Source organism: Myotis nattereri, assembly GCF_964212035.1.
Source record: "Myotis nattereri genome assembly, chromosome: 3".
In the NCBI taxonomy this organism is placed as follows: domain Eukaryota; kingdom Metazoa; phylum Chordata; class Mammalia; order Chiroptera; family Vespertilionidae; genus Myotis; species Myotis nattereri.
This window is the reverse complement of record NC_138077.1, coordinates 211155257-211170684: the sequence shown is the minus strand read 5'-3', so window position 1 is coordinate 211170684 and position 15428 is coordinate 211155257. Positions and strand designations below refer to the sequence as shown.

General features: G+C 44.8%; 1 protein-coding gene across 1 annotated transcript in view; it reads left to right on the top strand.

Moving 5' to 3' along the window:
* Positions 1-15428, top strand: part of UBE4B (ubiquitination factor E4B) — an 89465-nt gene that overhangs the window by 54098 nt on the left and 19939 nt on the right. Inside the window, exons 10-18 of the mRNA XM_081087255.1 lie at positions 586-686; positions 1661-1775; positions 5913-5996; positions 8365-8421; positions 9019-9135; positions 9232-9330; positions 9892-10005; positions 11693-11891; positions 15187-15325. Coding sequence (XP_080943381.1) covers positions 586-686; positions 1661-1775; positions 5913-5996; positions 8365-8421; positions 9019-9135; positions 9232-9330; positions 9892-10005; positions 11693-11891; positions 15187-15325 — 1025 coding nt within the window. The remainder of the gene's footprint in view (positions 1-585; positions 687-1660; positions 1776-5912; positions 5997-8364; positions 8422-9018; positions 9136-9231; positions 9331-9891; positions 10006-11692; positions 11892-15186; positions 15326-15428) is intronic.

The window sequence follows — 15428 nt, the reverse complement described above, 5'->3', positions numbered from 1 at the left end:
CCTTGACCGGAATCGAACCTGGGACCCTTGAGTCCGCAGGCCGACGCTCTATCCACTGAGCCAAACCGGTTATGGCAAGATGCGTACTATTTTTAATGTTGTATGAATAAGCAAATGAACCTTGGAGAGATTAATTAATTGTCCAGAATCACTTACATAATAAGTTGCAAAACTGCATTTAAACTTAGGAAGCTATACTTTTTCTCTTTTGTGCTGACTTCATTATTATTTCATTTTATTCCTACTTCATTTTCTAGTTCTAGTTTTCCATTAGAAACTAATCTGGTTGTCCACCTGTTAGTTTCATATGTCTGCAGCGCCTCTGGGGTTTGTTGCTCTTAACCTTAGCAAAGCAGAGCGAGCGGGCACATGTCTGAGATTCCTGAGTGGTCGCCTCCAGCCTCCACTTCTTTCTTCTCTAATGTAGATTTCAGCAGAAGCAGTGACCGGGCTGATACAGTTACTCTGGCTTGTTCAGTGTCAATTAAGGAAGAGTAAAGCATGCCATTTCCTGGAGTTCCGTCTCTTCTGAATATTGTCAGTTTTCAACAGTCTGGAGTTACTTTGTTTGTCTTTTCTTTTCAGATGTGCAGCCAGCCAGCGGTCAGCCAGCTTCTGAGCAACATCCGCTCACAGTGCATATCCCACACTGCGTTAGTACTGCAAGGCTCCCTCACCCAGCCCAGGTAGGAGAAACCGAGATGTGCTTGATGTTAGCGGGAAGTCTAGCCACTGCTCATCTTTAATTGGTTAAAGCATAAACCAATTAAGTAAAAGAGGTCAATTTTTTAAAATATATTTTTTATTGATTTCAGAGAGGAAGGGAGAGAGATAGAAACATCAGTGATGAGAGAGAATTATTGATTGGCTGCCTCCTGCAGGCCCCTCCATGGGGGATCAAGCCTGCAACCCGGGCATGTGCTCTGACCAGGAATCGAACCCTGACCTCCTGATTCATAGGTCTATGCTCAACTGCTGAGCCACACTGGCCAGGGCTAATCTCTCAGTTTTTAGACAGAAAGGAATTTATTTATGACTAGAGGCCCAGTGCATAAAATTCGTGCACGGGGCGGGGCGTGTCCCTCAGCCCGGCCTGCGCCCTCATGCAATCCGGACCCCTTGGGTAGGGTACCTAGGCCTGGCTGGCAATCAGGGCCTATCGGGGCTTTCCTTCCCCCGGCTGCCGGCAGCTGGCCCTGCCTCACCGCTGCCACTGCTTGCCATCTGTGTGGCGCTGCTCCTCCCTTCCCCACCACCAGTCACCTCCCTCTGTGGGCGGCAGGCGTGCAGTGCAATCACTTGGCTGGCCTGTGCCTCCCTCTGCAGGGCAATTGTGGGGCGATGGTGAGACCCCCCACCCCCCCCACCACCAATTGCATCGTACCCGCCTTGGCTTGCCTGGCGTCAGTGCGTGTCATAGCGTAGTTGTCCGGACAGTCATTCTGCTGTTCGGTCATTTGGTTGATTTGCATATTATGTTTTTATTATAATAGATAAGAAGAGTGATCTTTTACCTAAACTACCTATATCCTGTAGAATATTTGGGAGATTTCAAGTTTAACATTTGGCTGGCAGTTGCTGCTGACATGGCCTCCCATGTGTTCTGTGTTCTGTGGCAATTGGTTGACTCATCGCAGTTATTGACTCTCCCGGTCCGCAGGTCCATGCAGCAGCCATCCCTCCTGGTGCCGTACATGCTGTGTAGGAACCTCCCATACGGCTTCATTCAAGAGCTGGTGAGAACCACTCACCAGGATGAAGAAGTGTTCAAGCAGGTAAGGTTTCGGGAATTTGCTACCAAAACTTTTAGCTTAGGAGTTTCTATGATGAGGCTGGTTTTTAAATGCACCATGTATTGAAACTCTGTTCCTGAATTTTATTATGCACGTGTTATCTGCTCAGAGAGGAGACCCACCTGAGATCCCTTTGTTAGGGAAATCAGATTAGCAGCTGCATTGTTCAAATCAGATGTCTTTTCAACTAATCAATGAGGCAGGAATATTCTAAATAGGATTCTTGCTAAGTGCTTTGGGAAATAAGAAGAAATATAAGGGTGTGCCCCTGATTTTTAAGGAGCTTTTAACATAGGAATACCAAGAGATAACATCAGGCTCACTGTGCATTTGGTGAGTAGTGTTGAAAATTAGCTCTCCGTGTTTACAAAAAGGTGATTAATAAATTAATGACCAAATTAGGGCAGCGGCAGTTTGCACACCACATAAAATCTTTGTCTTCCTACCAGTAATCTGGGGGTGATATCTCGTATCTTACTGATTACTTCATTCATTAACTAGTCATTGATTTTTGATACCTCATTGTGTAAAGTCAAGTGAAAATGCAGATATGCAGTATTTAATAATAAAGCTTAATAATAACTAATAAGCTCAGGCTTGCAGGGTGTTTTTAGCATTGCCTTTTGGTTGCTGCTTTATGGCTTGTCTTACAAAGTACACTCTTTGGTCCTAACCAGTTTTGCTCAGTGGATAGAGCATCAGCCTGCAGACTGAAGGGTCCCAGGTTCGATTCCAGTCAAAGGGCACGTGCCTGGGTTGCCAGCTGGATTCCCAGGCGGGGCGGGGGGGGGGGGGGGGGGCGGGGCGGCAGGAGGCAGCCAATCAGTGATTCTCATCATTAATGTTTCTATCTCTCCCTCTCCCTTCCTCTCTGAAATCAATTTTTAAAAATTAAAAAAAAAAGTACACACTTTGCCACAGCTACTTTCACGCAAGCTGCTCCCTTCCCTCCGCGAAAGGATTTTTATGACATTTTCTCTCAATTTGTTGTATGATCATTTCTTTTTCGTGTGACTAGGAAGAATAACAGAGGCAAGCTATACTTGATATGATTCCTATTAATCTGTTTTTTATACTTAATACTAGAGACCCGGTGCACAAATTCGTGCATGGGTGGGTCCGGCAGGCTGCCCTGATTGGGGTGTATGGGGGTGGGGGTGGCAGCCAGCCCCACCCACTGGACGAACTTCCAGTAGAGGAGACAATTTGCATATTGCCCTTTTATTATATAGGAGGATTACTTATAGCTATTAATTTTTTAAAATATATTTTTAATGATTTCAGAGAGGAAGGGAGAGGGAGAGAGAGTTAGAAACATCAATTATAATTACAAGAGATTATCATTGGTTTGCTGCCTCCTGCCTACCCCACACTGGGGACAGAGCCCTCAAACCGGGCATGTGTCCTGACAGGGAATTGAACTGTGACCTCCTGGTTTATAGGTTGATGCCCAACCACTGAGCCACACCAGCCAGGCTATAGCTATTCATTTTAATGTCTTTGAATTCTCAGAAATTGTGTCTTTAAAATTCGGGAGTGAAACTCCCAGTTAGCATTGCATACTCTGTCTGGATCCCTCTACTGCTTCTCTTACCTGATGGTCTCGTTGACACAGGGGAATAGTTAAGGCATCAGAGTGAGCTTTTCTTCTCCAGAAGGATGAGTGAAACGCTGATGAAAATAAGTAACTGTCTTGAAAGGTGATACATTGTGTTATATGTGTAACTGCTTTAACTAGAACACTTGCATTAAAAAAGACATCATTTGAGGGACCCAGAGTAGCTTCAACTAAAAAATCATCCCAATGATCAGCTGAAAGGAGTATGTTGTGCCTGTTTTATTGTACAGAGACTATGAAATGACCTCTTTGTTGTTATACAATTGAGGTGAAATTCACGTAGCAAGGGTACTCATTTTGAAGTGTACAGTTCAGTGGCATCTAGTATATTCACAATGTGTTAACCACTGCAGGCCTGCTTATTTTTTAAAAAAATATATTTTATTGATTTTTTTTTATAGAGAGGAAGGGAGAGGGATAGAGAGTTAGAAACATCGATGAGAGGGAAACATCGATCAGCTGCCTCTTGCACACCTCCCACTGAGGATGTGCCTGCAACCAAGGTACATGCCCTTGACTAGAATCGAACCTGGGACCTTTCAGTCCGCAGGCCGACACTCTATCCACTGAGCCAAACCAGTCAGGGCTGGCCTGCTTATTTTTAATCACAGGATTTTGATGCCTTTTCTGACACTTAGTCTTAAACAAGGCTTGTCTCTCCTTAGGTATCACCACGTGTCTTTTCTAGAAAGGATGAGTAAAACGGAGTTGTTGAACTGAAAAACAAGTTACCTTCCTGTCTTCTTTAAATTATTAAATCTTTTGACTGAAATGTAAATATTTGTGATATTCACAGATAAATAAAGATATCAGAAATAAATTGTTGCTAGAATTTAAGGTTGGAGATGAACACCTGTAGCATTATTTTATTGCTGGGAGCTATTTATATGAATAGAAGAGAATTATTGAAATATGTAACTCACACAGATAGTATAACACTTGCCTATTTGAAAAATAAGCTTAGCAATATTGTCTGTTTGTTATAACGCAAACTCTACTTACAAAAGAGGAAAGCTCTATTAGAGAAAGTAATGATGCTTTGCTTTATAGCATTCCTGAAAACGGTGCTCAGAGATTACTTTAGATGACCAGTTAAGAAATTTACTTTTGGTGATTCTGGAACTTCTGTTTGTTTGTTTTCTTGCTTGCAGTTTTGGCGTTCCCCATCTAAGCACTTCCTCTCTTTTTAGCTCTTACGCAAGCACATTACTTCCACCCCGATTGCTCATTTGCAAAACTAGAATGATTTCTTCCAGAGCTGTGTTGATACCTCCGGATGCCATAAGGCCCGGGTAGTTCAGGGCACCTGTCTGTAATACTGTGCTTCCTAAATGATGAAGGTGCTCAGTACAATGGAAGGAGGTTAGTAGGAAAGGGAGTTTCTCAGGTTTCCCAGTGGCTTCATAGAACTCCCTTTTCCAACATGTTGGCATTCAGATTGTTAGCCGTTGGTTACAACTTTTTTCCACCTTAATGGAATTAGAAGTCTCGAATCCCTACCAAATCCCCGGATGTGTTGATGAGTGAGTGCGTTGTGACTTTCGAAGTCACGTGTGCTGTGCTCATCTGGCAGCGTTTGTGTGCCCTGGCATTAGTAGTAAACTTGTAAAAGTACATGGGAGTGCCCTGCAGCTCTGCCAGCAGGCTATGGTGTTTGTGGAGGGAAGACATTCTGATAAAGTTGTCTTTTTCAATTTTAGCGTTTACCAGCTATCTCTTTGTTCTACATATTTAAGGTTAATCCTATATAATAAAAGGCTAATATGCAAATTGTTCCCTCGGGAGTTTGACCGACCAGAGTTCAACCGCTCGCTATGACGTGCACTGACCACCAGGGGACAGCACGGAATGTAGGAAGGCCCTGGCCGGCAGCCGAAAGGCCCTGATCGGCCCTGATCACCCCTGATCGCCCATCAGGCCTAGGGACCCTACCCGTGCATGAATTTCACACACCGGGCCTCTAGTGTAATAATATTCATTATCGGTCTATTTTTCTTGTTCTCTTCAAAATACAGGGAAAGATGGAAGGAATTAGATGGAGGTGGGAGGGTGGAAGCAAAGAATTTCTTAACACCATTGATAGAGGTGAGAAAGTATTAGAACATGTAGTCCAGTTTCTTTATAGATTATGGGTGCTTGATGATCAGAAACATGTGTTCTGAGTTGTGTAGAATTGAGCTGATTAAAGCAGGGACCCCTGGAGGGTCCATATCAGGCTCCAGATTCCTGAGTTTCTGTGGAACACCGGGGAGTCCTGCCAGGGTGTTAGGGTTCTCCGTGTGCTGTTGCTTCTGGAGAATTCAGCTGCATTACTTGGTGGCTGGGCGTGAAGGACAGCAGCACCCTGGCTGGGTCTGGACTCCCTTATATGCAAACAGCTTTTCCTCGGGGATGCGGGAGACGCCTGTGCATTCAGATCCGCACTTTATTTACGATGCCTCCCGTTCTTAAATTTCCTTAAACTTATATTTCTCATTTTGTTTTGTTTTGTTTTCTTACAGATCTTTATCCCCATTTTGCAAGGCCTGGCGCTTGCTGCCAAAGAGTGCTCCCTTGAGAGTGACTACTTTAAATACCCCCTCATGGTAAAGCTGCTTCTTTCTTATAACCCTTTCATTAGCTGTTTTCTCCCAGGTTATGTTAACATACACTTTTCTTTCAGGTTCACGATCAACCTTGTTTTCAAATTTAAAACATGAAATCATTGTGTGGCCATGCAGAGTGTGTGGCGTGCAGTGGGATGGGTCAGCGAAGGCAGTTAGCAGCCCAGTACCCATCCCACCCATCCAGGCCTAGGCATTCAGTGATCAGTCATTAAAGTGCCCCCCGCTCATTGGATAGCTTATGAGAACGATCATTATTGGTGGTATCCTCTATGATTCTCCCAGGAGTGAGCATGCCATACTATTTGGGATGAAATTTAGCTTAAAAAAAATTACAAATGCAAATAAAAAGTTAGGCTATTCTAAGAAAAGTATACAGCTTTATCATTTATGTAGTGACTTTGTACAGAAGGTCTAAGAGTAATTTTCTTGTTCACCTTCCATTTCCTGGGGCTGTACGCTTCAAGCTTTACTTGAACATGGGAAACACAGATCTACTTAGCTCAGCAGAAATTGTGGACGAACGTTTCAGCTAGATTCTCATCGAGGACCTTGACTGTGATAAAAATATTGGAACCAGAAACAAAATAACAAGCTCTTCTCTGAATTTACTTCTTTGAAATTTTAGGAGAAAAATACTTTGAAGTATTACTGAATATTTTTTATTCTAGAAATATGAAGGGAAACATCAAAATAATTCATTAACTCTGTGTATAAATACAGCCTTCCATAAATTGAGGTGTTGGTCAAATAGATATTTTTTACCGCATTTGTTCCATTTAATCATTATACAGACTTAATGCTTATAGCTAACAATGAACTTGTTAGCTACTGGGGACCGGGTCTGTGCCAGGCCCTCGGGGTGCAGGACCCCACTAGACGGGGACCAGCTCTCTGCAGGGTGCTCGCAGATGCTGCAAAAGCCAGCAGCACAGTCCACGAAGTGCACGGGATAAACGTTAGCGCAGAGGCGTGCACAACGGGTACACTTACCTCCGAAAGACCCCAAACCGAGCTCACAGGCAGGCTAAAGACCCTGCTGGGAGCCGGAACTCTGTTTTAAAGATCATTTTTGCCTGGATTTGTACAGGGCTCTTCGTCACACATCCTCCTCAGGCTCCTGACAAAAGTCCTTCATCCTTATGCTCCGCTCTGTGTGTGGCAGATAAAAGGAAGCGGAATAAGCTGATGGTTTGAGCTCAGTGGTGAAGTATTTCGGTGCACATGACTTACCACCATATTCTGTAAATATTCCTTCCTGGAATCGCTGACTTTCCGATGGTGGTTTGATTCAGCAAGGAGCTTTTAGTGTCAGATATCAACAAAAGACGGAGGCCTTATGATAGACAATCAGTTTATTTTGTATCATTATTGGTGCTTGTACAGCAATGAGTGTGCATTTTGGGAAAGGACAGTAGTGAGAGGCAGGCAGAGGAAGTCTCCTGGAGCCAAAATCAGAAACTCATTATTCTCTAGGTCAGTGGATCCCAACTCTGCCCTACCTTCGACTCACCTGGGGACCTTTACAAAATCCTGATGCCCGGCTCCCAGGCACTGTAATTGAATTCATCTCGTGTGTGGTGAGGCTGTGGCCTGGCATTGGGATTTCTGACACTTCCCAGGAGATCCCAAAGTGCAGCAAAGTTGGGGAACCCTGAACTGAGCAGCAAGAATACTCCCTTCTCGGTGGTGCACTGAGCCCGGGCTTCTCAAAGACGTGTCGGTGCACCGTGTCCACATTGCAGAGAAGTAAGCCCACTGTTCACATGGCATTTGATTGGCTTACAGTGGCTGTGTTAGTGCTGCTTGTCCCTAAAAAAACACTTTTCATGATTCTCTAATATGAGAATGATTGACACTCAGAAGGAAAATGTTGGAGTTCTCAAAAATACCAGAGATCATGAAACCAAGGAATACTTTTAAATATGTTCTGGATTTGATAGCTTATTAAATTATAATTCTTTATAGCTCTGTTTAGCACTGGCAAGATTACCCATCTACAGTTTATGAAGCATATCTTTTTGACATGGAAAAAAAGTTATTTAAAAAATATATATACACATTTATCTCTGTGTATATGCACAAAAATATGTCTGGAAAGCTGTTAACTAAAATATCAATAGAGGTTGTCCCTTGGTGTAAGGTTTGAGTGACTTTTAGCTTCATTTTGTATTTCTATTTTATGTTAAGTGTTTTACAGGGCGATGTATTGCTGAATCAGGGAAGCAGTGAAGCTGTTAGGGTTGGGAGGAATACATTCGCATTTACAGCAGCAGTTAGAGCTATTCTTCGGTGTTGACTTTGCGGTCTGGTGAAATATGTTTAAACGACTCTCTGATCTGATTTCCAGGCTTTGGGTGAGCTCTGCGAAACCAAGTTTGGGAAGACACACCCCGTGTGCAATTTGGTAAGTGCCTCCCTGATGGGCTTGCACACTTGGACTGAGCATAACTCAGAAGGCGTTCCTCCGTGCATCATCTGGGCACCGTCTGTCGTAGGGCATTTAGATCTAGACATAGGTAGCATGTGTGGGTGGCTCTGGATTCTTAAATTGATGTCATATACCATTTCCTGGGATGAAGCTGTTGACCTTCTTAGTGATTTTTTTTAAATTTTGGGTTAGTATTATACATCTAGAATAATACATCTAGAATAGCGAGTCCTAGGGAAGAACTGACTTGAATCCTTTTGCAGCATAAGAAGAGTTCATGTGCACTCCGTCGCAGAGTTTCTGAAACATCAAACTTAGAAGTATGTCCATAAAAACTTAGAAGTATATCTGATAAAAGTATGGAGGAGCTGGAGGTTTTCCTCCATCCGAGACGAGAAAACGCCCGCAGGGGGAAGCGAGCACACGTGGGAGCCTGTGTTTTGGGATGTTAATGTCCACGTTGTGCCGGTGGCTCAGGACCCGCTGCGGAGGTCGGCTGTTGGGAACTCTGTCCATGACTCTTGACCTCCCTTGCCGAGACAGCAGCTTCACCTGCCTCTCATTTTTGCACAGGTCGCTTCCTTGCCGTTGTGGTTGCCTAAGTCCCTCAGCCCTGGGTCTGGGCGGGAGCTGCAGAGACTCTCCTACTTGGGGTCTTTCTTTAGCTTCTCAGTCTTCGCAGAAGATGACGTAAGTATAGTGGCCATTTGCACCTTTGCTCTTGTGTTCAGATTCCTTCCCAAATGTATAATATATGTCGATTGAATTTGTTTCTTTTCTTTCCAGGCTAAAGTGGTTGAAAAATATTTCTCAGGGCCTGCTATTACCCTGGAAAATACTCGCGTGGTTAGCCAATCATTGCAGCATTACTTGGAGCTGGGAAGGGTAGGTGCTCAGAAAATGAACTCGGGGGATGAATAAAGGCGGTAGACGAGTAACCGGTGTCTTGAACGGTAACTTCAGCTAGAATGCTATGCGCCCTCAGTAGGAGGCATCGCTGGGCACGGGTCCTGAGTTTAGTGGCCAGGTTTTCTGCAACTTGCTCTTAAGGCATTTAAAACATGGGGTGAGTGAGCGCTGTTAGTTTAACTCGCTGGTCCCAAATGTAGTTTATATGGCTTCAGTTCTCAAAAAAAGCAGCAAAATTATAGGCTAATTATAACGTCATTAAGATAACTGTGATCCTCTCCTGGAAAGGAAATGGCAAAGGCTATTTTATTAAAACTGTAACTACATCCTTCTCCACTCCACGTCCCCTTCCATGCTAATGCTGTTGACACAGTTGAGTGTGGGCTTGTCATCTGCTCTTCCTGTCATCAGCTTCTCACAGTCAGAGGAAGTGGGGAGGAGAGAAAGCGGGGAGGGAGCTAGCTATCCTTAAGTCCAAAGGAATAGTTTTTAAAGTAAAGCTTTAATTTTTTTCTTTGTTTTTAAAATAAATTTCAGCAAGAGCTTTTCAAGATTCTGCATAGTATTCTGTTAAATGGTGAAACCCGGGAGGCTGCCCTTGGTTACATGGCGGCTGTCGTCAATGCCAATATGAAAAAAGCACAGATGCAGGTAGGACCCCTAAAGGCTCCTTTCATTGCTTCGTTAATTCATTCCTCTAACTCCTCTGTTCATTCAGCGCTGACCCGACACTGTCCTGGGAGATGGAGATGCGTGTTGAACAAGATGGAGACACTTCCTGCTTGTGTGCAGCGGGTGTCCTGTAGGGTAAAGGAGTGAGCGCACAGACATGGTTTCAGCAGACATAGCTCCTAGGAAGCAAAGACCGCAAGGTACCGCCCTGGAGAGTGACGGTGGAGGTTCCAGAAAGAAGCTGTGGGTGAATTTTGTCTGAGTGGCGGAAAGGCCCCTCTAAGGAGGTGGCATTTGATCAGAGACCTGACTGATAGAAAGAACCAGCCATTGCAAGGCCGGGGAAAGGGCTCTCTAGGCAGGCGGAAGGCAGTAAGGCAGGAATGGACTAGCTTTGGAGCAAGCCCACATGCCGGCCTTCGTAGCTGGAGGACCGTGAACAGGAAGTGAAGGGTGGGTGGTGCGTTAGGAGGGGGGTCAGAGGCTCCATCAGTTTGCTCAGCGAGGAGCCCCCCGAATCGGTGCAGAGAAGGGACTAAAGTGGGCGGGAGCCGGAGCAGACCTGAGACCAGCCCTCTATGGAGGCTACTGGCGTGGACTGTTTTGCCAGAGCAAAAAGCTACAAGGCCGTCCACCCTGTATTAGTAATGAATGATGAGCTGTTTCTACTCAAGATGGCAAAAGTATAGGTCAAAGCATGGACCTTGTACGAGACTGCCTGCATCTGCCATGGTGGTTCCGGCGTTTGCTGACAGTGGGACCTTAGGCAGTTACTTCTGTTTCTCCGTTTCCTCATTGCCGAGTGGGGATGAGAAACACTGAACGTGTGTGTTTCCTCTCCGTAAAGTTGGTGGAATAGTGAGCACTGCATAGCGAGCACTCCGCGTTGTAACTGTCGCTGTTAGGATTGTTCTGCTATGAGTGAGGACCGTGCAATGCTGTCGCCTAGAGGGACTGTCAGGCGGGACCGGGACACTAGTTGTTGCCATGCTCTTGCGGGGAGTGAAGGGGAAGGCAGCAGTGTGGAGTGTGTTGCTTGCTGATTGTGAGGGTCTGAGCCAATCACTTAATTCTCTGAATCTTAGTTTTCCTCTCTGGAAAATGGGAATAATAGCATAACTGCCTTCTACGGGCTGTTGTGAAGATTCGGCGAGAGAACGTATGAAATGCTTCACAATGAGCACTCGAGTGCTGGAGGGTGACTGGTGACGTGATATGTGTGTCCTGTCGCTGACCGTTTGGTGCTCTAGCTCAGCGGTCGCCAACCTTTCGGACTTCACGGATCATCAGTGGTCCGCGGACCACCGGTTGGCGACTGCTGCTCTAGCTGGTTTGGCCAGTGGTTAGAACATCTGCCTGTGGATGGAAGGGTCTCAGGTTCAATTTCCAGTCAAGGGCATGTACCTGGGTTGCAGGCTCGATCCCTAGCCCCGGTTGGGGCATGTGCGGGAGGCAACCAATCAGTGTGTCTCTCTCACATCGATGTTTCTCTCTCTCCCCCTCCTCTCTCCCTTCCACTCTCTCTAAAAATCAATGGAAACATATCCTCTGGTGAGGATTTAAAAATTTTTTTTTTTTCTTAATAAAAAAAAGAAAAAAAAGATGCATGTTTGCTCAGCATTTCTATTCAGTCATTATTCTAAGTACTTCCTTTCTTGTTTCACAGACAGATGACAGATTGGTTTCTACAGATGGATTTATGCTGAATTTTCTCTGGGTGCTGCAGCAGCTAAGTACAAAGATCAAGTTAGAGACGGTTGACCCCACGTATATATTCCACCCGAGGTGTCGGATCACTCTGCCCACCGATGAGACCAGAGTGAACGCCACGATGGAGGATGTGAAGGACTGGCTGGCGGAACTCTGTGAGTGATGTGTTCATTGTCAGGTCGTTGAAAAGCTGCCCTTCAATTTTTTTAATTAAAAAACAATAGGTATGCGTCTGTCATCAGCAGGATGCAGTGGCACCCAGAGCGTCACCCCACAGCTTGGATTTGACACCAGTACAGCGTCCCTGTCCGTCGCCTCCTGCCCCCACCTCCTTGCTCCCGCCGGCCCTTGCTCCTGTCCTCCAGGGACAGTTTTCACTGACTCCTCACCCCTACAGCGGTGACATCAGACCCCGGATTCACTCAGCTGGGGGCAGAGCAGGGAGCATGTCTGAGGACTCGATTGTGGTCTTGCCCAATCAGGCAACATTACTGATACTTACCATTAATGACACTTTTTTAGGGTCAGGTTTTATTGGCCAGTACAGACCTGTTTCAGAGTCATGGGAGATTTTAACCAAAACAAAGAGATTCAGAGTGCCTTCCCTTTGACCATCCCATATATTCTATAGGAAATTCTCTATGTGTAGGCTTATGGGCTGATCAGGAAAAGAACTTTAATATCTTAATAGTAACTCTGTTGTTTTCTAGTTAAATATGAGGAGACTGAGCTTCCAAAAGGTGCCACGCTCGCCTCGCCCGTTCAGCACGTGGCGCTGCTGCTCGGTTCTGTGCGCGAGTCCAGGGCGCTCTGCTCTGCCACGCAGCCTGGTCTGTGTTCACCCTTCCTGGTGGTTCTTGGGTTGCAGTTTCTCATGTTTGTCAGTGGTGAAGGAGGCAGTGCAATTCTTTACGAAATTTCTGTTTCCCTCAGGAGACCCGATTTCAGATAAGCCAGGCAGACTTCAGAATTAGATGTGGGCTCTGGCCCTAGCCAGTTTGGCTCAGTGGATAGAGCATCAGCCTGCAGACTAAAGAGTCCCAGGTTCGATTCCGGCCAAGGGCACATGCCCGGGCTGTGGGCTTGATCCCCACCCCAAGTAGGGGGCGTGCAGGAGGCAGCCAATCAGTGATTCTCTCTCATTATTAATGTTTATATCTCTCCCTCTCCCTTCCTCTCGGAAATCAATAAAAAAAATATATATTAAAAACAAAAGAAAAAAAGAATATTCCTTAAATGTTAAAAATAAAATAAATAAAAAGGAAAATTACTTAAAAAAAAAAAGTTGTGGGCTCTTGGGGTCAGGGCCGGAGCCGGGGGAGTCACAGGCTGTGGAGGAGGTGGTCACGGGGTGTCTAGGGGAGGAGAGGGAGGGAGGAGCGGGAGGGAGGAGCGGGAGGGAGGAGGAAGAGGAGCCTAGGCCGCCTGGCCTCAGCCCTTTCCCTGGCCAGCAGCAGTCCCGCCCCAGAGAGGCCCAGGCAGGCAGAGGGAGAGCTTGCGAAGGCGGAAAGACAGGGAAAGAAAGGACAGGCAGAGGGAAGGTGTGGAGGCTTGTGACAGACAGAATGTGTCTGGGAGACAGGGGAGCAGGAAAACAGAAAAGTGGAAATGCAAGAGCAATGGGCAGAAACGCAACAGTAATGACACTGGGTTTGAAAGTGGATCCTAAGGGTGGGGGGAGGGACAGGGAGGGGATGACTTTCTGCCTCTCCACTTTTTGGTTTAGGTCCAATCCCAAAGGATCTCAATACCCGGCATGCCCCTGAGTGGCCACATCCTGCTACGTGGGGGGTGTTCCCAGCTGCCCCAGTTAAAAGTTAGAGTTTATAGAGTCTAGAAAGAAGATAATTTTGTTTAGATGCTAGGGATTCCTCCCACATTGTTGCCTCTCCAAAAAATGAATTTACGAGCTAGGGATATAATATGCAATAAAAATTAGTACAGTAAAAAGAGTTCTTTGGATTGGCCAAAATCAAATATATACGTAGAAGAAACGGAAGGAAATAGACTGTTCTCTGAGTTTAAATAAATAAATATTTAATAAAGCTGACAGCAGCAACTTAGCTACATATATGCTTTATATGTGTCAATTAAAATTCTCAGGAAATATCTCACAGATCTTGGCGAATTGATGGTATGATTAATATATGAATATCTTGAAACCATTATGGTTATTGACCTTTTTCTCCACACTTAGAACATTAGTTGCTTAATGACAGCCACCAGAGCCCTGCAGCACTGTCTATGAGGGAGGGTGGCGGGTGCCTGCTCGCTGCAGCGACAGCATCGTGCCCAGGCATGCACATTCCAGAAAAGCATTTAAACTGTCATAAGAGCCAGGTGCCTGCGAACGGTAACGTCAGTGTGTGATTAGTGCCATTCAATGAGTAGCTTTTGTTAAGTCTTGGAATACCTCATAGACTAAGAAATTCAGACGGATCAAAGGTTAAGCATTTTTCTAAAAATCTAATAAAACATGAAAAGCCAAACAGGATTTAACCTAGATGTAAGAGAGAAATTTAAAGTAATTTTAGAAATGAAGCGCATTTTCAGAGACATTGTGTGTGTGTGTATCTTAATTTATAAACATACCATGTATAGAGTGAGACAAAACGAATGTGTAAAATAAAAGAAAGGAGGAAAACTAGTGTCCTGTAAGTCAGAAAGTCATGCCATTCAAAATCCAGAACTGTTACAAATATGTAAGGTGAGAACTATATTTTATCAAGAGATGGGGTTTTTTGCTTGAAACAAAATGTAAGCAGTAAGTGTCATAGAAAGTAAAATATACTTGTAGGGAAAATATGTGTACTTGTAGGAAAAATAAGATACAAATGGAAAGAAATTCAAGATATCAGATAGCTATAAATTATCAAAAACAAAGTGATAAGAGAAGAATGTGAGCTTGTGAAGAACTAGGTGGCACTTAATCGATTTATTTAGTCTGCCTAATGTGGATTCTGGGGGTTCACAACAAAGGCTAGCATTCCATCCTTCTCAGTAACTCCACTTTCCAGCATGTGCTCCCAAAGCTGGGCTGAGGGAGTAATTTATTGTACATAGATTCTCCCAGTACCACTTCTAATAGAGAAAATTAAGAAACACCCATTTTGAAGAATACAGGTCATAGATAAAACACATTGGGAAGACACATTACAAAAGATTGTTGCTGTACATATATGTAGACATTTCATCAGACAGGGAAGAATACCTGCTCTTTAAATGGAGCAAGCCCACAGGAATTCCATTTTACTTATAACATTAGTCAAGTCTATATATTTTTTTAGGGATTGTTTCCCCCCAGATTTTAGTTTTTATTGTCTATAATTTTTTAAGTCATTAAACTATTGGGAAATTCAAGTGCCATTTTGCATTATTGGTTGTGCGTTTTCTTTGATTTAGTCCTGCAACCACTTTTATTTAGGGGATAATGGTGTTTTTTTTCCCTAGATGGAGATCAGCCTCCCTTTTCTGAGCCGAAATTCCCTACGGAATGCTTCTTTCTTACGCTGCACGCCCACCACCTCTCTATCCTGCCAAGTTGCCGTCGCTATATCCGCAGACTCCGGGCCATCCGGGAGCTCAATAGGTATGTGTGTGATGTCCTGTCCTGAGGTTGCCTGAGCCGCCACGTGTTCCAAGCTTCAGGTAGCGGGGCACACAGTTAGAGCCCTCCCAGCCACTCAGGATGG